The 25,132-nt window shown below is 30.6% G+C and overlaps 1 protein-coding gene across 1 annotated transcript in view; it reads right to left on the bottom strand.

The window, feature by feature from the left end:
• Positions 1–23,917, bottom strand: part of Drgx (Dorsal root ganglia homeobox) — a 42,469-nt gene extending 18,552 nt beyond the window's left edge. The window contains exons 1-7 of the mRNA XM_015516553.2: positions 23,505–23,917; positions 16,746–16,853; positions 12,500–12,591; positions 11,657–11,758; positions 6,342–6,491; positions 4,960–5,126; positions 3,623–3,748 (exon numbers count right to left, since the gene is read on the bottom strand). Coding sequence (XP_015372039.2) covers positions 3,623–3,748; positions 4,960–5,126; positions 6,342–6,491; positions 11,657–11,758; positions 12,500–12,591; positions 16,746–16,839 — 731 coding nt within the window. The 5' untranslated portion in view covers positions 16,840–16,853; positions 23,505–23,917. The remainder of the gene's footprint in view (positions 1–3,622; positions 3,749–4,959; positions 5,127–6,341; positions 6,492–11,656; positions 11,759–12,499; positions 12,592–16,745; positions 16,854–23,504) is intronic.
• Positions 23,918–25,132: the final 1,215 nt, after the last annotated feature.

Below are 25,132 nucleotides of genomic sequence, written 5' to 3' on the forward strand. Positions count from 1 at the left end.
TTTCTACGGCGGTTTATTCTCAAAAAAAAATTTATAATCAGTAACACCTTCCATTCGTACTTGATTTATATTTAAGCAACACCACAACCACAAAAAAAAAAATTGAAGAATCATATAGATTTTAATAATCACCTATTCACAATAAATATACGGTCCTGCATTTTTATTTTTTATAAGGGGACTTACAAGATTCCACACGCAACGTTTTCATGCTAGAAAACACGTATAAAACTATAAACATATTATTTTAACGTACATATACTATCATTTTGTCTAATATACGTTTCTTCCGTTTCGAAAACAAAACTTTTGGAAAAATAATATGATTTTTATTTAGGTACCTATACATTGTTGGATTTGTCGTAACTGATATTAAAGATATTATGACTTGGAATGAATGGTATGATAACCTTATGATTAGACTGATATACATATTATTATGTTTTGTAATTATAACAGGTTTTTGCCGAAATTTCAAGATATTAAATTTACCGATTGAAAACAATGGTATTGGTAACGTTGCATAAAAAATCATACAGAATCAAAAATCGTGTACTTATATAATATATTATACACATTATCAAGTTTGTGAAATAGTGCTCTACACCAAACGTGAAACGACATGATATTTAGATTTTAGGGTAAGTTTAATCATGGATTATGTCACCGCCGCTTGACAAAAAAATAACCTCACACATATACATATTCACTACATAATTTATCGTTTAGTGTCTAAATTATTATAGCAAACTATATGGGCACATTTTACCTCACTATCACATAGGCGTTGAATGGAGAGAGGGTTAGGTGGATATAGCCCTCCTCTTCCCAGAAATATGTTAAGCCCCCCCCTCTCAGAATTTTGTCCGTGTATGAGAACTGAAATATTTTTTATTTAAAAAAAAGCCCTCCTATGTAAATTCATCATGCTACGCCTTTGCACTTTCAGTGTATGATATCCTTAGCACCGGAATCGTGTTTACTCAATGGAAATCGCACCCGGCGAGTATATAATAATAAATATAATATTACGTACTATAATAGCATAACTGTCTGCGCACGATTCAAATCAAATTAACGCGCGTAAATTATAATATTATTATCGTTATCATTGTTATTAGGTACTACGACGGCGATCGTGTCGATTCACTTTAACAACAATAACAATAAAATAGCCGTCGCACAGTCTTCGGTGGGGTGTGTGCGGGGATTGTCGGATGATGAGGACATGGAGCTTGTCGGACTCGTGCTCCGTGCCAGTAGCTCTTCTCGCGGACCGTCGAAACCGAATTATTCGGTAACCTGAGACCACCGCCGGTGTACCAGGCGGCACGTGTGCGCGCGCCCGCGTGTGTGTTTGTGTGGTGCTGCAGCACGTGCGCGCTTGTCACCGAACAGAAAACTTTTCCACGTTAATAACACCGTAATGCCGACGATTGTCTCCGCTGCCGGTCGAGGATTTCGAGAACATGCAGTGATCGTTTTGTCCTCCCAGGGGCGCGAGAAACAACAGTCATAATAATAATAATAATAATATTAGAATATAATATATTATATTATATATACGCGCATTGCACGACGAGGGTGGGCGCGGTCGCGCGCCGGAAGATTGACATGTGAATCGCTTTTGCTAAAACAATATTATATTATAATACACACGACTGGCGATCATTAAATTTCGAGTATTACATACGTCTTATATATACAAACATTATAATATCGTGCACAACCTTTACGGTTCTAACTATTTAATTCCCCCTCCCCGGATCCGATCTCCACGAGGATAATTATTATTATTTTATCGTAATCCTTCACATCAGTCGTCGATTTGGCTAATTTGTGGTTGTAAAGAATTATAAACAAATTATAATGAATTAAACAAACACATTATTATAGTCAGTGCCGCCACTAAAATTATTGCTCTTCAAAGATTGAAACAATAAACATCTCGTAAAACTCGCATATTATATTAAAATTTATGAGGTGGGTACCTACTCAAAAAATACTGCAGTACCTATTCCAAACGTGTGCTACAAATACAAGAATCTTGCAATGCGCAGAGAAGTGAAATACGACAATGTACATTTTTTCAAATGGTATTTGAGGACGCAATAAATTAATTAAAGTAAAAAAAAAAAAAACCGTAAATAATAAACTGAAATTATTGAAAAGATATTAACATCTAGATCATTTATAAGCTTTGTGACATGACTAACGTGTACTTATACGAATTTATTAATAGAATTCTAAAAATGTCTATTGAAATATCTATGAAAAAACCCACCGAGATTATGTCAGAGTAAAGAAAAAATTACTGATACTAAAGTTGTAAAGAAAGTAAATAGGATGTAATAAAAGGAACCAATAGGGCTGGCAGAACTAGGAAAATAAACAAGATAAATGGAGAGTTTGGACAGATAAAATAGATTATGTAAGTTTGAACTATGTATTACACATAAACGTTTTTTTTAGATAGTTTCGATACTAGAAGAAAAAAAAGGAAATTCAACGCCACCAAGAATTTAAAAAGGCTTTAGTAAAAGTCTGAAAGAATTGTTCGTGGATATAATTATATATTATAATAATTAAAATCTTTATTTGCATTACAAACAACTATAATGGAAAAGGGTTTATACGTTATACACACCATATTTTATATAGTGATTGTAATACTATTAACGCCATTAAAATATAAGCGTCACAGTTTTGTGTAAAAACATGTTAATCAAAATGCATATACACATGGTACATAATATACACACCTCTTGATCTATAGAATATGCTCTCTTGGGAAATTAAGAAATGCATGTATACCGCGTTACTTACAATTAGCTTAATTTTATCATATCATGCATTATATATATATATACACGTATGAAGTAAGAGGGGAGTTGGTGGAACTTTATATAAATTATCTACTCATTATCCTTTAGAGAGTATTAAATTATCCACACATAACATATTTAAATTCAAATTAATGTGTTGTTCGAAACATCTATAGTATTTATTTTACAATTAACGTAAGATAGAATATTATACATACGACATTATTACCTACATAATAACACGATGTGTTCATTTTGATGGATACATTTCAAAACTATATATTGTGAATTCAAATCAAGTTTAATAGTGATTTTTTTTTTGTAATGGTTGATTTTCACGTTTTATTTAATTTGTCAACGTAATCGATACGCGTACTTGAAAACCAACTCGATGTATATAATATAATAATGCGATTTTACATAATAAATTAGCGATAGGGAGAAAAAACAAGTAAAAAAAGTTGGCTGCGACAACCACGTCACTGCAGTGAGAGCAACCCTTCAGAGAACACCCTAGTAGCGGGTCTTTTGTTCATTTTCGGACAATCTGCTAACACAACAATTTTGAGAGAGAAAAAGGGTAGCCTAGCCATAAGCCACACGTGTATATAACAAATACGTGTATACGCCATCTGTTTAGTGGTTGGTATACACGTACGGGTCGTGTAACATAAATAAATAAAGCTCGTTGGTTTTTTTTTTAACACGAATGACCCGCAGGTATTGAACGAGTGAATGGTTTTGGTTTTTCGCAGGATCATGGTTAATCTTTTGACAAATTGCAGTAATTTACTCACCCTTCAGAAGAAAATGGAGTAAATATTGAATGATTGAATGTCGACGTTGCTACACTGATGGGTGGTCGGATTTGCGAAGGACTTAAGCTAGGCGTCGGCGAATCTGGCACTACAACTGCTCCATTCCTGAAACAAAAACAAAAAAACTTTTTAGAATTCAATAATATCACAATATACACTATACAGGCATGAAAACATTTAAAATATTCACGTTCTTAAATTATTGTTGTACTATGAAAAATGCAATCATTACTATATAGCATTATTATCTTCATTGTCACTTGAGGAAAAAACGCGTGTCAGTGTATATGTTCTATCACCAGCCATTCAAATTGATTGTTTAATTGGCTCAATTACCAAGTATAATTTGAATTTATCTTCACTTAAACTGCATTACGATTTATTAACAACAATTGGACGCGTGGCATAACAAGCGCTACACACCATTTCGAATCGAATGAAATTAGCCAAGGACACTTGTCATTCGGTTTAATGGCATATTATTTTATGTACGCTGCATCGTATGATATGCTTATTACATAAAATAAAAAGGGGATTATTTTTATTTATCTAACACTTTACTCATCGATACTAGATAGTAATTTATCGTCAAAATTTGAAACGAATCAAGTCATACCACAATGTGTTACATAACTGGGTACCTAAATATTTTTGTGGAACTGATTAACTTCAAACGAATGGTGCACTTTTCACTTTTCACTGGTAAATAATATATATCAAACTGCAGCATACGAGTCAAATCTGATCAATTTGGTACAAAAAAAAAATTACAACTAATGAAAAGCGAATTTAACTATAGGTACCATAATGATTTATGTTTGATTGTCAATTGATATTAAAATATATAGGTAGGCAGTAGGTACCTAATTAATCAAAGTAATAATACGTGATTTTGTATAATGATTTATATTTATAGTATAATATATAGTTCTTTAACCTATACAAGCTATAATACTTTAAATTGATCATCGCGTATAGATTCAATAAAAACAATTTAATTATGATATGTACCTACCATGCGGGATGTACTTAAGATCATATTATTACTATTAAAATATATACTACATTAAATATTCCATCATAACAATAATCTCTGTATATTATTATTTATTATTTTTTTTTTTTTTAACGGGAGGTAGGCATTTAAAAGAATAAATTATTTTGCGGTACATAGATAAATAATCATTGCAATCGTATTTTAGTAAATACAATTTTTTCTAACTTAGGTCAAAATTATATGGTCCGATAGGTTTCACCATATGCGACTATATCCTGCTATCCGACATTTCACAGAAAACATAGTATTATAAACTAACCCTGTTGGCGACGGGGACGTTGGCGTATCGTCTGGACCGCCGTTCATGCCACAGCTGGCAGGTGATTCGCTTCGGTCCGATATGTGAACAGTACTGGTACGTGCATCTTCATCTGGCTCGCTGCCACTATGTCCATCGTCTCTCTGTTCGCCTTCTATTGCGCTAGCCTATACACATCGAAAGATGATAATGATTATACAACACTACAATAGTACATTTATACAAAGGGAAAAAATAAATATTAAAACACAAATATTATTACTATCGGATAAATGAGTTTTTTACAAGTCCGGCTAAAAAGAATTATCGTGTCGGACGTCAGTATATATATTGTACTTGTTTTATTTTTCATTTTAAAACATAATATAATGGCGAAGTTATTTATGGTTGAAAAATGATCATCCGGAGGAAACTGTGGTAATACTGTCGTTTTTATTCGGTTTCATGATTTATGACCCGCGGGTCCGGTTAATAAATAATACATTACGTCCGTTGTGAAAACGAGCGTCGTAAAAAGAAGAAATGAAATAAATATGGCGCCGTCGACCATCTTGGTTAACTGTAAAGTCGGTTTTTTTCTTCTACAGTTCGCCTTTTTTTTTAATTTCCATTTTTCCTTCGTTTTTTTATTTCATTTTTTAATGTTTGTTTGTTTTTTAAGCGACAACTGGAAACTATTTGCTTGACATTAACGAAAAAGCGTTAAGAGATTATTAACTGGCGAAGTGGCGACAATAAATCAGCAGACGCGATGACAAGCGACTCGGGTGATAAATATATGAAGGAAAACCGCTGCGAACGCGCGTATAACGCCGTCGCGCAGTGTTCGGTTATACATTAAAAAGGGTTAAGATGACATCATTGTAACACCATAAATTTGGATATGCTCTTCGTAAAACACCTGAGTCAAATTAAACTTAACGGATAAATCAAAAACCCCGTCATCTCCCTCCATTATATTTAGGTTTGTTTGCCGAAAGGGTTTTCTATAAATAAATAAATCTACACGCGGTAAACACAACGTTCTGCACAAAGATTTGTGGCTGAAACCTCTTATTGTTATTGCATATTGTTTGCTGTTGCATTTGGTCATATTTCTCAAAAGATATATATCTTGCTAGGGGCTTCTCGAATATTATATGTATCATAAAACACGCATGTTTTTATGACAAACGGCTGAAAGCTTGAAAGTTTGTCCTTCCTGTTTTTGAACGAGACAACGTGATGTGCAAACAATTTATTATAAAATATAATATTTCATTATTTGTCTAAATTTTTGTTACCGTCAAACATAAAACTCTTAAGATATAAAATATCTCGTCGAAATACGCTACAGGGAAAGTATAATGTTTTTTTTTTAAAATTATTGTTAATAAACATACTTTTGTGGACGGTGAATGCTGCATATCTTTAGCCATATGATCCAGCTGTTCTTGCAATGAGCCAGATCTATCATGTTCTTCTCGTTTTCGTTGTTCTTCTTTCAGGCGTTCTGCTTTTCTCCATTTCGCTCTACGATTTTGGAACCAAACCTAAAAACAAAAACAAAAAAATTGTTAATACGTACCTGCATCTATTCATTTTTTTTTTCAATGAATATTGATTAAGATTAAATACATGAGAATCTAACATTAAATCATAACTTATAATTCATTGGAAATTATTTAAAATTTTAATATTATACGTATATAGTCTAGCAATAGTACAAACTTAAACTATCAAAAATTATTGATAACTTTAGCAGCTGACACTTATCGGTATAACATATATTTTTATTAGAAAATAAACAATCTATATTCTATGTTAATGAAGCATAATAATTAAATATGATGGCAAAACATACAGACGAGAAATGAATTAAACGATCGATTTTATTTTATTGTAGATTTATATTTGAGTAAGTCTCTACACCATTTTCGTTTCAAACGGCGTATAATATATTAAACCATTTTAATACTATTGTACAATAACAACAACGCACTTTTATATATATGGTACAAATACTTTTAATCGACATACGAAATTTTGACGTTATTGAAGCCCCTTTTCTAAAATTTCATAAAGTATATTGAAAATATTTATTCTCTTTTTATTTTTCCTGTTCCGTCAGTTTCCGACTTGTGAAACGTTGCTTAATAAATAAACGTCCACAAAACACACGCACGACGTCAAGGAGCCATCATTTGGTTTGTGTTGTCTTGCTCGCACGCAGGGTTTCTTCCACTCTACGACTGTTTAAAACTTTACCCGCGGTTATTGTTTGCTGCAGCCGCGCGAATACCCCGCACTCAGGACCATATCGGCACAGCCTATTCTACGAATATAACCCATTTGGGAATCAAAATGCGCGGCTGTCAAATAAACATCAATAACACCAACGGGGTCGTGGTATCAATTCGTTAAGTGACGTAGAGTCCGCGCCGAAGCCACAAGAGACCCCCAAAGAACCCTTGAATTTTTTTTCAAGCATATCTCGCGTGCAACGCCACCGTGTGCGTAAGTATAAAGTAAGAAGTATGCCTCCAGGAAACAGCATGTATCTAAATGCTTGACACGAGTGGGAACGAATGTAGTTTTATTATTCGTCTGTGTTTAGTGCTTTGTTTCCAAGTGCGACTCTTACTTTACCGGTGTTATACCACGCAGTCGAGTGCAAGAGCCTGCATGCAAGAGCGTTTGAAAAATTACTTCTGTCGAAACAGACATAATTTGTACATGAGTTATAGTTTTAACGAACAACTACTGCAGATTTTCAGCCGCTGAGATTAAATGCTACTTTTGAATGGAAAATCTACAACTGGTCGGGGGGTATGGGTATAACAATTTGTTCGTCTTTAAAATATTAAAGAAAGAACACCGATAGACGCAAAGTGGAGAAAGAAAATGGAGTTGAGAAAGTGGAAATATTGTGTAATCTTTTTATTTATTATGGCATTTTTAAAGTGAGAATTTAAAATTGAAAAAAGGCATATTAATTAAGCATATAATATATATACTTTGATACCTACACTTTGTGGTACAGGTTTTAATTGGAATTTCCAAAATGATTATGAAAGTATTATTTAAATCATACAATTTTAATTCATTATACGTTTGTAATTAAAATGCTCTGTTTTTTCTATTAAAGAATTTAAATTTAAATCATTCAAATCCTTAGAAAAAAAAAAAAAATAATAATAATGATAAACGCGAGGATTTAAAAAATGTAATTAAAATTCGTATTTTATTAACGCGTATATTAACAAAAACGGTTACATGTATCATAATATAATACGTATATATAGTAGGTATACAATCGTTTTTGTAATACTAATAAATTTGTGCCATTTGTGGAATTAATAACAAAAATTTTTATTTTTATGTTTATCAATTCAAAAACTTTAAGAAAGATATAAACGAAACAAATATTGCAACGTATTATAGAGCATACATCAATATATGTTGAGTATACATATAAAAAATAATTTTAAAAAGGAAATCACAAAACGGATATATTACATAACCGAAATCTCTAAGGATTTTGTGGTCTCTTTAGGTGTACCGTATGTGCTGCATCGCATGAGACATTAATGGTCCGAGACAAGTAAAACTATATTGACATTTGGGTAGCCTATTAGCTGTCGGATTACATTGAAATCGAAAATCACCCCCAGGCTCCCTTAACCCTCGTTGGTTTAAAAAAAAAAAGAACCCTAATATTTTATGTCTGCTACACTGCTCTTCTACAGAGGTAAGATTTACACTCGAAATAATTCTAAAGATAAATTTATATATTTATACGCACGTATATAGTTTAGATGAGGTTGACTTTTTCAATTTTGTTTTCAATTTTATTTCACAAATCACCTGTGTTATTGCGTGATATACACATACAACATACGGTTTTATTTTAACGTGTTATTGTCAATAGTGGTTTGATTATAATTTATAAACTATAAAATTATTCACCTAATTAATTTTATATAAGTATTAAAGTACATTTATACAAGTATTTTAATACATATTAATAAACAGAATTTTGAATTAGAAGAAATTAATATAGTTTTGGAAATATAACGTCCGGTATTAATAAAGGTACGCTGGCTTAAAATTAATATCTGAGTACCTATGTATTATACTTTATTAGATTACGATTATTGAATTAAGCTTTAAAATACCATTAAATATTCAAAGTGTGTACATTTTGGTGTTTTATAATCAATAAATTGTTTATTGATTCCGATTTAATATTAAAATTGATAAAGCATAAATACCTTTGAAGTTAAAATAATATGTGAACCAAAAATGTAATTAATATTTTATTTATTTTGTTTTATATCACATGATTATATTGCAGTTATATGTAGTTCAGTATTAAAACAACTAAAAATAAATTTCACACTCTTATGAATGGGTACTAAATAAACAAAAAAATTTAAATTTACATTATTTTGTTCTTCTAAGACATTTTCAAAAATATAAATACTTTAAATATGTTTTTAAACATTTTTTGTCATTCAAAAATAAATTCATCAGATTATATATCACTATAGTGACAATATTTTGTTTATAGGTAAGTAAGTTAAAATATTATATTAGAAAAATTTTATTATTCTAATTCATATCAAATTATAATAAAAAAAGCATTAAATGTTTTTTTTAATTAGATACAAATTACTTTAGAGTTATATAAATTTAAGACATTTTTTGTAGCAATTTTAAAATATATACAAATTTACAGATCGTTGAATCCGTTGCAATATCATTATAATTGTTTTTTTATGTTTTGGTTTATACAAATTAGTTATGAGATTTTAAACTATAACTACTAGGTTGATGGAAACTGAGAGAAGTGGTAGGTATAAATTCAATTGTATGATAAAACATACTTACTTATGTAAAGCCTTATTAAAAAAAAAACAATAAAGAAAGCTTCTCTATTTAGAACAGCTTGAAGGCAGGATGCTTTAACATTATTATTAATTATCATTATTTTGTGTTGCAATGAGACAGGGGTCTGTGATGGAGTGTCCAACACTAATTGACGGCCGACGACCTCCCAGACGTCAAAACAATGCCTCCAATTACTGGTTGTGTTAGTTTCAAGGGTCAGCAGAAAAAAAGTGTTTTTTGATAATTATATTTTTGCAAGACAAAAGATGAAAATTCTCTGCTTAAATAATTAATGAGGGAAATAACGTTTTTGCGTAGCATGTTCATATTAATTATTATTATTCAGATGCGTACATAAAGATTTGTTTTAAATTTGATATCACTTTAAAAATTTATAACTTAAGGATTGGAATTTTGTAAAATTCAATTATTTTCTGCTCGAAAGTTGTGGCTTAATAAAATGTATAGTATAATACATATATGCAGTGGCGTGTTTAGGGGGTGGGCCCGGTGGGCATGTGCCCACCCACATTTTTATATAAGTACTAGACTAGAGTGTAAGTCCAATGCTCAATGAAATTTTAGTATGAGGCGGGGGTAAAACCATTCTGAACTTAATTTTTGTGGCCCATCCACAAAAAAAGTTTATATGGTTAATATATGGTTAAAATTGCATAGATACTAATAATATTGTATAAATATAGTTAAAAAACAATAAAAATTATACTGTAACAATGACTGATTTAAATCTAAACATTTCAATGTCTGTTTTCTTGTACTTTTTTTTATACACTAATTTGGATTCAGGTTCTATAAAACAGACAGAGAAAGCTCATATAGCTCTTATAGGATAAATCTATAAACTATAATTAATTATCGAAACCAAATACATAACATGAGCAATAATGAGTAGGTAGGTACTATTTCTATTCTTAATTTAACATAAAAGTCTAAGGTTTAACTAGTTAATTTTGTCTAATTTTTGAATTGGTAGAAATGTTTATAACTTACATAAAAATAATAACGAATTTCTTGCAGTGCTTTAAATTAATTTTTATCTGCTTATTTATATTTTCTCGTTTAAACTTATCTTGTACTTAAATAGCACTCGTTGAGACATTCTTGCTCTTGTTTTTATTTTAAACCTAGTAGGTATCAAAGTTTAAATATGATTAGCTCAGTAATTGAATTATTCATCGATCATTTGTGGCAGACGTGCCCAACGTGTTTATAATGAAAAAGAGTATATTATTTAATTGAGAGAGCGGAGTTTTTAGCCTTCAGCATAGGTTGATACGTACACTTTCCCGCAAATTATAATTATATAAAAATATAAAAATAAAGGTTTAAAAGTTTGTCATATTATTTATTACATCAGTGATTTTATTAAGTTAACCCCTTAAGTGTATTCAATGGCGGCCAAAGCCGACGCGTTACCATAGCAACCGAACCGTCTTACTTATTATGGCGGCGTCGTTTGCAATGTTTGCGTAAAAATAAAGAGATAAACGATGAGATATTTGCTTTCATATCGAATTAAATGCCACAAGCCCACAAAGGCATAAAATGTTGCATCCGTAGGATAATTGAAATTTATTAGGATTAATATAGTATGTATGACGGTACAGTTTCTTATGGTGAAAATAATTATTTTTATTTTTATATAATCTCTTCTTTCGTAGATATTATTCACTTAAAAAGCTTTGTTTCAATATCGTTCTATATTCATTTATATCGTTGAAATATATGCCACACAATTATGTTTATCACAATATCATCTTATATATTTTATTATATTAATATGGTGTATGATTTTTAATAATACCTGAACACGAGCTTCGGTTAATTGAATTTTAGCTGCTAAATCTTCCCTTGTAAATACATCTGGGTAATGAGTTTGAGCGAATGCCGTTTCCAGTTCTTCAAGCTAAAATAACAAGAATAAAACAATTTATTTGTATAATAATTAGTTATAAGATAGAATTAAATTTGTTGTGTAACTTAATAAATGCTTGCAATTCTAAGTTTTATAAGAAACATTTTTTTTAAAGCGTTGAAATTTTTTCAAAGCTCATTCAAAATTGTTGAAATATTATGCGTTCGTTAACAACACATTTTTCATTAAGTTACAAATTTTGATAACTTAATCTTTTCGTTTGTTATAAATATATACGCGGTAGTTTCATTAATCTAAGCTTTAATTTAAGACTAAAAAACAAATCATCTGGTTTAGATGTATCTTAAAAACATGAATAGATAAGTAATTTATAATTCTTATCATATTTTTTTTAATTTAGAATTATTTGTAATATAAATAGTATTTTAGATGTATCCATAATCAATATACCATTATAATATATATCCATGTCAAATGAACTAAAAAAATTTAAACACAAGAAAAGTAATAAATGCATTACTAAAAAAAGGAAGTGAGCATATTTGGTAAAAATCTTTCTGTATAGTAATGTATATATCTAATAATTGTTTGTTTATTAATTACTATTATTGTATGGAAGTTTAAACAATAAACATTTCAATTAATGAATATAGTATCTATATAACATGGTAAGAATCTAAGAATGCGTTGTATATTATGACAACTTCGTATAAATATTTTTGAGAACCTACAGTATAAAAAAAAAGTTAACATTTTAAACACACGACATACCTGTTGTAGTGTAAATGTAGTTCGATTTCTTCTTTGTTTACGCCTAACAAACGAATCATCATGAATTGCAGGGTGATACGAATAACTAGTGTCTAAAATAGAACATAATCCATGTATTTTAATTAGTTATAGTATAATATATTAAAATGAGTCCATATTAAGATGTGATATAGTATGAATAATTAATAAACTTCGTTATTAAGTAGACGAAGTAGCTTTAAGTGCACTATAACTGCATACGATTTGTGATTGAAAAATTGGCCAACTGTATGGAATTTTTTTCAAATAAAAGTATAATATCTATTCATTATTAGGAACAAGTTCCTAGAACAGCTATGAAAGTATTACAGAATTGACAACTGTAGTATATACAAATCGTAGTTTACAAGAGTAATTTTTTTATTATTTTTGAATAAATTACAGATAGGTATATGATTATACGAACAAAAATTGTAATAATAATAACATCATCTAAAAATAATTATAGGTACACCATTGCGGCATTGCTCCCTTATGGAATTTTCTATTGCAAGAAAATAATAATTATAACCACGCTCTTTAATTTAACTATTGAGTTTGAAGTAAGGAGAAAAAGTAATGTATAGTTTAGCATTTAAATTGAGATTTTAAGAACATCTACCACATTACAAAGTTAAATATATTATATAATATTAAACTAATATTTAGTTACGTATATATTTTAATAAAAATTTAAAATCAGCAGTTTACTTTAACTATCATTTATAAATCAAGTAATACATTTAGTATTTTGTTTTAATTCAATTTGGATTTGATTACTAAATAATTTATAACAATTATAAAAAGTACGATAATGGAATTGGCTGAATAGGGTATTAGGGTGTTTGGTTTCAGGTTTACAGGATTAAGCGTTTTCAGGAAAAATGGACTCATAATTAGTTTTAAACTGATTTAACAAAAAAATTAAGAATATATTTTTCCTGTAATCAAATTTTTTTTTTGTAAGAAATTTACAATCTGTTCTTATCAAGTACAATAAGAAAATGTGCACAGAACAATCAAATTTAAAATTCAATTCGTTGATATACATATTTTATCATCATTATTACTACTTTTTCAACGATGGGTAGTAATTATAATCAGGTGTTTTGTTTTATTCAGATAATAAACAATTATTATTTTTTATTACTTTTTAATGAAATTAAATTGAATTTTTCTTTAAAATAAAGTGGAAACGAATAACCGGGTATAATTTACTATTTGTAATTTATAAATATCAAGGGATCGTGAAAACATTAGTTGGGTTGTGTAAATCAATGAACCTACCTACTCTCCCTTACTTATACTGTACGTGACTGATGGTGTAAAACTGAAAACGTAGTTAAAGGTCCGTCCCGTCCAGGCAAAATTAGAGTAGGTGGGTTAGGGAAGAGGAATTGCAAAAGGGACTGGAATGATGGTATCCCAGTAAAAGCTATCGTCGCCTAACAACGTTTAACTCCTAAGTGAATCATGGAACAAGACGCCGAGCAGGACCGAGGAGTCCCGAGGGGCTTCGGGACGGATTCTATCCGGAATTTAATTAAGAAGGAATGAACCTAATTACGGATCAAGTGTAGCGGGGATGTGAGGGGTAGTGAGTTTCCTTCAGGATTGCATTATGGAAATTTTCGTTAGCTGCGCCTTTGAAATATTCATACACTGCTCGGTCTGGCACCGGCGTAATGAGCCATAATGGTTTTTCGGCAAAGTGCGGTGGATATATAGTACCTAAACATTGGAATTACCGAAACGGCGCTTGCGTGTATACTATAGCATAATCAAATATAACTATGCTTCCATGAAGTTATTGGTGATATAACTGATTAGGTTTACACAACAGTTCAAAAATTATAATTTAAAGGTTGTTCGTTATAAATATTTTGTAGTATCTACCTACATTGCTACACAATAGTTATCATAATTAGTATAATTACATTACTTGACTGTGGTTATGGTTGTCATTATTCATTCAGAGGACGCCACACAGGCATTTGTTTTCTCCGTTTTACAAACGCACAACATTACAATTGCTACGTTTACAATAATACGTGTTACTTTGTAATTTCTAAAATTAGAGTGAATTCCCCTCTTATAATTTTTAAAGACAAGAATATCATATGAGGCATCTCGGAGGATTTAATTGATATTATTATTTTTAAGTAAGTTATTACCATTTTTTAACTGTTTTTTGTACATTCTAATACGATCATAACTTACTTAAAAATAATAATATTAATAAAATCCTCCGAGTTGCCATTGATAATATTCTTGTCTTTAAAATTTTTAATAGGTAAATTCACTTTAATTTTAGAAATTATAGAGTAAAACGTATTGTTGTGAACGTAAAATTTGCAATGTTGTATACCTTTGTGAGACGGAGACAACCAACGCCCGTGTGGCGTCCTCTTAATCACTTATATAGTCTTATAGGTATTTTTTTTTTTTTTTGTTAACCCGCGGAAACATAGGCCATTGGGGGGAGGGGGGTACTGTAGGTTTTTAAACAGTGGTGGAGGGTATATAGTTATTATTAAAGAATAATCAATAGGTATACAAAAGAATTATTCACATCCGCATCCCGCATATTCAAAATTATATATCAAAATTATAATATCACAATTTGTTTTATTACATCACTAACATCATACAACCAAATGTATCATATATGTTTAGTATAAATTCATTTCTTTTTTGGTAGGTGCCATGTATAGACATTGAATTGCCCATTAATATTTAGCCAAGGTTTCGATCAAAGTGTGCAGAAGGTCCCTAATTTCTGACCCTTCATAACTACATAAACACTCGTGGACATTGATGTACGTAATCTTATTTTTCAAATTCTATATATATATATGTATACTACATCTCTACATATTTTTCCCCAGTAGACAAAAAAATCCCCTTTTCAGATGCGACCTCAACGCATATCATTGATTAATCACGTTACACTCCGTCAGAACACTCGAAATACCAATCGAATCGGACGGGCCAGTGCTTAAATACAAATTGTTGAGCCGTCAGACAGATGGGCGCCAATTACCCACCACTGTGGTCCATTATGCACTACCAACAACCAGCCTCTTGGACCCAAGGGACGGAAGAAATATAATAACTTTCGAACACATACACTATCGGGTTACCGTGGTTTTATTTTATTTATATTTATTATTATTTTTTTTTTCTTTTTAATCGTACCTACACAAGGCAGTTTGATATTACTTTAAAAGCTCAGTATGTTTTTTGGATTTTTTTCTGTAGAATGGGAGTTGTGGTTTTTTAAGAACGAACAAATCGGCTTTAAAACTACCCGTTCTCTCCATGAAAATCGGCTTAAATCGAATTATAACATTACCAGTCGCGACGTTCGAACTCTTCCCTGAAACCGGGGTGCACGTAATACAAAAGTTTACCAATATAGATTTTATTTTTCTGTCTTTTATTCGCATACAAAACCCCGTGACTGACAATATTGCGGAACTTTTACGGAAATTCAAGCACCGTGAAAACAAGCTTTCGGAAATTGAAACTTAAATTTTTAACCACGCTGTGGATCTTTGAGCCCCTGGAGTAGAAAACTTTCAAAACAAAGAATTAAGCCTCGTTATTATTATTGCATACATATAGGGATGCCGGTAATGGAGGATAATCCAGACTCATTATTCATGGAAAAATTTTCATTTCCGGAATTAAATTACCGGGTTATGCGGTCGCGTCTGTATAGTGTATTTTTTAGAAACAAAAAGATTATGTTGAAGCATAGGTTGTTAAACCTTGATTTAATACCGCTATTTTAATGCAGTAAATTCACCATCGCCATATTATAAGGAAGCTTATAATAAATGCAATTAAAAAGAAATTTAAGATACCATTGATAATAATTAAGGGTACCTATATATAGACATATCATTATAAATAGCAAACAGGAAAAATAATAACAATATAGATAGGTACTTAAACTTTTAAAATAGGAGCTCGGGACAAAATGTAGAAGTATTTCACTAATTCGATTCAATACAAAATTACTGGCGTTTAATTCATAATTTTCAAATATTTCGATAATGAATAACATAATTTATAATTACAAAATATGTGTATAGGTTTAAGTTGCGGTTCAAAGCATAGACATAAATACAATCAATTTACATTTATTAAAATCTCCTAAATTTATTTTTCATAATCATTTAATTGTAGTTTATGTAGAGCGTTTATATTGTAGTTTACTTACATGGATGTGACGACGAAAACGGATAGTCGATTGATGGTATCCGTGTCGATGGTGTAGGGTGTAATGGGGGCGCTGGGCAATGATAGCAGAACATTCCGCCAGCTGCTCCTGCAAATTATGAAAACAATGCATTTTTTAATCGCCAGTTGCTAAATACTTGATATGTGTGTTATGTCACATACTATATTAATTCTTGACTCTTGTATTAAATACATATTGATCAAAGAGCCTAAATATAACTTGTACTTTTATATAAAACATATTAGCTTTTATAGAATCGATTATGATATTATGATCATTAAACTACGAAAATGATGAGAACACTTTAGACCCATTCATTGTCTCTGTCTTAAATATTTACTCAAATTAATATATTTGAAAAATCCAAGCACATCGAGCAGATACACTGATAAAGCTATAGTCTTTAGGTTTGGTAATAACAAGTAAAACTACTTTGATATCAAAAACGAAAAACTGCAGAAATTTGAAAATTCGGAATATACATTTCAAATTGTATACATGTAAGAAACTGTAGAGATAACGAGTTCGTGTGTCCTCTTAATCCAAATTCATTAAGACATAGATGGTTAGGTTAGGTTACGAAATTACGAATAAATTATGCCTTTTTAAAATGATTTAGTAAAAGTTAACATATAGAAAAAAAATCGGTTCTAAAATAACGTTTAAAACTATAGTGGCATACAAAATCGAACAGGGAATAGTGCACAAATATTTCTATAATTGATTTCAATCGTTACATAACTTACATAGGAGGCACATTGCACATAGCTATGTTAATATGTACTAATATGATATTTGTTTTTTATTTCATACCGTAACACACATTACTAATTGAAATAAATTGAATATCGGTTAACCACATCTACTACATAATACAGTACTAGCATAAGATATTATGTTATAACGACGATAAGTTTGTTTTGTTCTTGCGTTTAAAAACTTGCAACGAAAAATTGACGTTGTGCCAATTAAGTAGTTAAGTTTCTATATTTTGTTTTCAAAGATCATATCATGTGTAAATTACTTAAATTAATATTTTTATTTGACACAAATTGTTAATAAAGTTGTTTTCTGTATTATATTGTTTTATGGCTGTCAAATAACGCTATATAGTCATCTATATAACCAGTTTCTGTCGGCTGAAAAATATTATACAGTATATATATATATATATATAAAATATTTAGGTGAACCACTTTTTGAATGTTTGCTAATATGATTTTTGCGAACATTCATATTGTTAACACAACATTTGCAGCATGCGCGACCGTCATAATATACTTGCTAGTCGTCCTTCGTCGCTATATTAAATCAAATTCTAATAAAACTTGGACGTGCGTGTCGATTTGTTTTCCGTTTAATTAGGACGGATCCATTTAAATTAATTTAGCCAATTTATACGTTTGTTATCGTTTCCCTTATGCACTAATTAACCAACGTACAGGGCTAGTGTTAATTATTTGTAATATATGGGACCTAATAGAAACCCATCACCCGTATATTACAATTATTGTATACGAATACAATACGCCTTCCCCTCTAAACTCCGCTTTTACCCTCCCCGCGATCGCCACCAGCCCATAAGTTATAATACTTAAGCCGACCAGGGCCTAATTGAAATTAAAAGGGTACACACTATACATACCGTTCTCCCGTTGTTATTGCCCATTTAAATTAGTCCACACATAGCCTACACCGACTTCGTTAAATTAATTAAAAGACATCTATTTCGCAGATGTTGGGACGTGCAATTGCACAATCAACTGGTGCTTCCTACACGCGTATAACGCAGAACCGTACACACTTATACACTAATACTGAACCACACGCTTTTCGCATTGTGTCATACAGTCGTACCTATATCATGTACTTATACAAGGTGTTCCATACTTAAATGTCTACACTCATTCTTTTGAAAAATTTAAATTTTTTTGAAAATATTAATTTTGTATACGTAATTTTATTTCTTTTCAAAACAACATCTTTTACAATTTATTGGATCGTTATGGTTTTTTAAGTTTTTCTTTTTTGAATAACAACGTACATTTTTTATTTGATATCACTAAGTGTAATATTTTTTTGAGTATACTTACATATTATAATTTCGAACGATCATATTATTGCTACCTACCTACTTAGTAATAAATATAGACGAATCAATTTTAAATTAGTGAAATATAATATATAGGGCCAACATTTTACGGATACCATTGTGTCACTCTACTTCGCTCATCTAAACCTGAATATTTATAATTAATTAACCAATACAACAAAGTTGTCGAGAAACCCTAAGACCATTGACAGTAAACATTTATTCAGCTTATAAAATTCACACGTTTAAATTGTTTAATGTAGACTCTTCCAATTAATAAATTAATTGTTTAATTGATGAACATAATACCTATTTATCATTTGATGTGGGGTTCATTAGAATCGGAGTTTATAACCACTATTAAACAATTACGTAAGTAATACAATGATCTAAATATTATATGGTAATAAACACATTGTTTATAACTCAGTTATATAGATAGAGTTTTAAAGTTCTGTCTGAAAACAATTGCTAATGCGAACAAAAAGGGAAACATTGTTGGTACGAAATATTATATAGGTAAGTCGTTACTATATTAATATCTAAGACAGAACACGTTGATAGAATGCAATTTATCAATTAATTATTTCATGGGTCAGACCCACTAAGTGCCAACTCATTCTTATTTGAAATATGACATTAATATTATATGTTACAGCTGTATATTATTATATATAAATCACGTATATATTATATTTTTATATCTTAAATAAATTAACAAGAGAAAGTAATACAAACACTATTTTGGTTTATTTTTTTTTTTTAAACTGTAATATTAATTTCCTGTGACGAGATAAAAAATACCAAAAAATAATTTTGAAGCTAATAGTGAAATGTTAATTATAAATTCGTTATACGAGCGAGAAGATTTCAACATTTAATTTATTTGAAAAAAATAATATTTATTCAGTTGAATGTATTTAAAGTTTTGGATTGCGTTATCATAAATCACTCACAGTTTTTCGTTGAGATCTGAACGATGTACCTATGCGCCAGTTTATTAAACGATTAAAAAAATTTAATATTACCCAATACAATAATAAAAGAAGATTCATTTAATAAAATCTAAATATTATAATTTGTAACAAATACTACAAAGGTTAGATTGTGCGATTTTTTCAACGAGGTAAACGTCAATAAAACTAAATAACAACCTGTATTTAATAATGATATCGAACACGAATGAGAATAATTTTATTGACGAAATTATTGGAAAATTGTATTACGACGGTCCATGCAGAGTATGATGTTAACAAAAATCACATAGGTCATGGTGTAGCATGTCCGCTTTTTTCTCGCGTAATAAATCGAGCAAACGTCCCAATTTAGGGGTTGTGGAAAGAGGAGGGCGGATGAATGTTACCAAAACAGACGCATTATTTTTAACACGATCGTCCGCCGAGTCGACCTTGGGGCGGATGTGTACCGTAGAGCGGTATATAATGTAAATATTAAATAATATATTATATTGTTGGTAAGGGCGTGAGGGGTTTAGAGGATTAAACAATATTTTAGTAATTTTACACTGGAATTACGTTCAAATATGTAATATATTTCTATTGCACCATTAATAACCTTTAGGTTTGCTGAAAAAAAGTCCCAGAAAAAAAGTACAGAAATACTTCTTGTTAAGTTATGCATTGTATTTTAAATTTTAATATTGTTATTTGATAGGTTAGGACTTAGGATAGGGTCTAATATAAAATACTCGTTCATAGTTTATAATAGGCATGTCTATCTTGATTCTTTAATTAGTACACAACAATCCGTAAGTCATAATACAAGAAAAACATTTAATTATAGTTTTATGTACCTATTTATAATTGACCGTACTTATATATTACAGGGATTACTTTTTACAACGTACATAAGGATACGAATGTTTCTAATTTAATAAACTTCTTACTGTGTTTTAATGTTGAAATATTAATTTTACAATGGTTTATTAACTAATTGACTATTAATATGAATTATGAAATTCTAGTAATACGTACACTGTATTATTATATTATTTATTAATTGTTTATTTTTTTTTTCACCGGGACTCTTTTGTTCCTAGTTAATATATACAATATAGGCAGGTACAAGAGGGTGATATAACATTAAGTATAATATAACTATATAAGTATTTATAGTATAATAACGGTTTTGGCGTGTGGGTACCTAATAAATAATAATATACATCCGAGTATCTGACATGATGTTTGTCGCAGCGACTGTTATACCGAGAAGCTACCGAGTACGTGACAGTTGTGCACAAGTGGGCCCCGTCGCTCGTTAATGCTGTTCAGGTACACCTCGAGCTGTATGTGTATATTCGTATATAAAAGTTCGGATCGGATTCTATGGGTGAATTATTGTCGTCACCCGTCCACCCGTTGACTATTTTGCTGCAAGTCTATATATATTATACACATCATATTATATATATATATATTATATACTATACAGGTACCAGTAACAGTATATTATGTTTTATGTACAATAACGTTCGATTTTCAAACGGAGGTGCCGATTTATACTCGATTGTGATTTTAACACCTGATACCAACAAAAGTGCGTCATCTCGTTATACACGATATATATATATATATATATATATATATATATATAAAGCATTGTAGCGTATGTTGTACAGTGTTGAAGTGTTGACGATTTGATAGAATGTCTTCTTTTATTTATCCGTGTACACCTACGTACGATATGGGTGACTGCCACAACGATTATATCAAAACGTTTTGTTTTGCGCGATGATTTCAACAGCTTCCACAGATTAATTTCGTACTCCGATCACGTTTTTTCTCTTCTTTTTGCAATCATTGATACGAAATAGCTACCTGCGTCTTAATATCATGAATCGATCCAGGTTTTGACGGAATTATATTATGTACACGCGTTGCTATTATTATAACAAGGTTATGGTACCAAATTTGATAAAGTACTCCACTGGCTTCTTCACTCTTTCATTTCCATGGCATTATTTTATTTTGCTAATAAATGCACCAAGTAAAATGGCTAAAACATTGCATTGTTGATTTGTTTGTATTCATTTAAATAAACGTAATTTTGGAATAATACGTTTCTTATGTCGATATTTACTAGGTAAGCGATAAAATTATTCGTTGCAATAAAATGATATCTATCACATTTCGTTGGATCTAACTTTAAGTGTAAAAGTCATGAAAATATTTTTTAAATTACCCCTAAATTATAGACCAAATTAAGTCTTAATTAAGTAAAGATTGAAATAAAGATTGATCTATTTTATAATATAACCATAGAAAATTAAAATTACCTAATTGATGTTTAGATATTAAGATAACATAATTTTTTTAGCAGTGATTGAGTATTTGGAAAATTAAATTTTTTCATTTAGAAGTAAACGTTAATTATACAATAAAAAATAAAGTAATTTTTTATTTTGGTCAACGAAAAGTAACTTAAATATATTTAAAACTAAATTTTTCAATAATTTAGACAAAGGTTAGGCCGTTAGGACTTATAGCACAAAATTAAAAGTTTAATTTACTAATCATAATACAGCATTTTTAAATTTTTGCAAAAGTTTACTAAAATATTTAATATTTGTAAAACGGCCTTTTCAGTGCACGTGACCAAGATCGAGTTTCAAATTATATTAAAATGTAACGAAATAAGTTTAAACCAAATTTCGGTAAGACGATATGAAATTACTTCAGGGTATTCATTGGATAATAAAGTTTTAATTACTAAATTACTAAATTATTTAATACCTATTAAAAGACATATTTATACTGTCATATAATATGAACGTTTTACGGATCTAGTAAAAAAGCCATTTTTAGTAGGTATCAAAGAATATTAACTAATTTAAAACGCTTTTAATGCATCTTAACGTTCGTCACTTAATTGAGCGTAATGTGTTAATTAAGCAAATGTCAATTTATATATTGTACTTAATGTCATTTAAACGCCAAGACTATTAAATAGTTGATGTCTATAGTTATAAAACGAATCTTCTAAGACAATTATATAATATAGCGTATAAATAAATTGACTTGATTATTACATACTTATTATTACAATAAAATAATGTTCTCTTAAATTTAATATATGAACACTGTAATAAATAGTATAATTATATACGTTAATACTATGATATGTATAATGTATATATATACACAAATATACAATGATGGACAATTAATAGATATGATGATTGATGATTTTTTTTTATTAATCTTTTAATTATATAGACTATATTCGAATTTCATTATTATTTTAATGACGCTAAACTACTTTAAGCAATAAAATAAAATTAACCTATTAAATTATTGTGTTATTCATTTCTAATTGAAAACAAAATTTCACGTAATTGAGTATAAATCATTTCATCTAATACTACGTGTTTGGATTACAAACGACGTAACCATTGAGGCTTAACATGAAAACACAGAAAATGTATTATAGTGAAAATGTGGTGGCTGTGCGTATATACATACTGTATAGTGCTTATATTATAACACGAACCAAATCTATATATTGCGATCGTCGTCGGCAAATCAGAAGTCAATCGAAAGGGATTTGCGTGATTTACTAAAGCGCTTCGCCGGATGAGGAATAACGCGCGGCAAAGCGTATAATATATACATAAACAAACGACTTACCCTTGCTCAGAAATGGTTTAATTTTTGATGGATCGTTTCCCCTCTGTGCCGTAGTGATGTTCGAGCGCGGGTGGTTACGGTGCGGGGGACGTCGTTGCCGGTGACGCGATGACGGCGGAAAGGACCTTAATCTTCAGGACGACGCGGACCGCGGTGGTCGTAACGAAGGGCTCGCCGGCTCCTTAAATACGTCCGGCGAAGAAGTCGACGACGACGGGACCGGAGGGACTCACGAGATCCGATGCGCGAACGGAAGAAAATATAATGATATTATTATTATACTTATAATAATAATATTGTGTCGGACGAGCTGATGAGCGGGCGACCGTGAGTGCGGTGTATGCAGTACGACGGAGCGACGTCGGCGATCCGGGATCCCGTTGTCGTTCGGACTGATAAGGAAACGTGTGTGGCACATCGCTCGGTCCTGCCGGCCGACGTCGAAAGGCCGCGCGTGCGTCCCGGTGGGCGTGGTGCGCGGCGGTCCCTTCGGCGAGATACCGGGCAGGCACCGCAGCACCCGCCCACGTCACCACCGCTGCCTTCCGCAGCCCGCCGCCCGCCGGCACGGACACCGACACCACCGCTTCACTGCACCAGTCGCCGCTCTTACGATTACGATGATAATTATCGTATTATTCATATTATTCATATTAATCATTATAGAAATATACGCCTGTGTAATAATATCGTCGCGGTCGTCGCGTTTCAATTATTATTACGATAAAATATTTTGTTATACCCTGCCAGACCGGAGCGATCGAGTCCGCGAGCAACGTAGGCATATTATATAGTATTAGGTATTAGGCAAAATACGCATATTATATTATTAATTTATTATTATATCAGCTCGTTTAAGTCGGCGAGACGCGTGAATACATTATGTCTAGTCCAATACTTGTTTTCGGGGACAGTTTTTTTAGAATATTGTTACCCTTTATCAGATCCAAATTAGTTATAACTTACATCCATATACTAAATATTATTGATAGTAGATTACCCTCCTATATAGTATCAATATTGTTAAATGTTTTATTATTTTTTATTATTGACTCGCATACTAACATACCTAAGGTAATAACATACTTTCTTTATACCTTTTAAAATTAGACAATTTTAATTGGACAACCTATTAACCTCTTCCATAATATTTTAGATTCTGAGCGGAGCGAGGATGTATTGGTTTTACAATGATGATGTTTATTTCTTTTTTATTCTGTAAACAGTGTAAACACTTTTTCTCACTCTAGACTTGCTCAAAAGTGTCAAGTGTAGCATCTTTTCTGATTTCTGGAAGGTAATGTTCTTGAGCTGGTACTTTAGAGAAGTCATTTTTCGATTTTCGAAACGTTACTCCGCTTACTCGAAATAAAAGCGGTTAAAGCAGAAAAAAGTACAATTTCACGATTTTTTAATATTAAATAATTACGGACGATGCTTTTCTTTTTTGAAATTATGACAATATAATTAATATAGTACCTATAACATATCCTAGACTAATAAACCGTCTCTACTCAGAATTGTTTTTCGTATACAATGATATTACATCATTGAATTAAATTTTAATATCATCCATTACACTAACCCAATTATAACCTACTATACTGCAGAGCGACATCCACTTACTT

This window comes from Diuraphis noxia, unplaced genomic scaffold (assembly GCF_037042655.1).
Source record: "Diuraphis noxia isolate RWA-SAM2 unplaced genomic scaffold, SU_Dnox_SAM2 contig0003, whole genome shotgun sequence".
Taxonomy (NCBI): Eukaryota; Metazoa; Arthropoda; class Insecta; order Hemiptera; family Aphididae; genus Diuraphis; species Diuraphis noxia.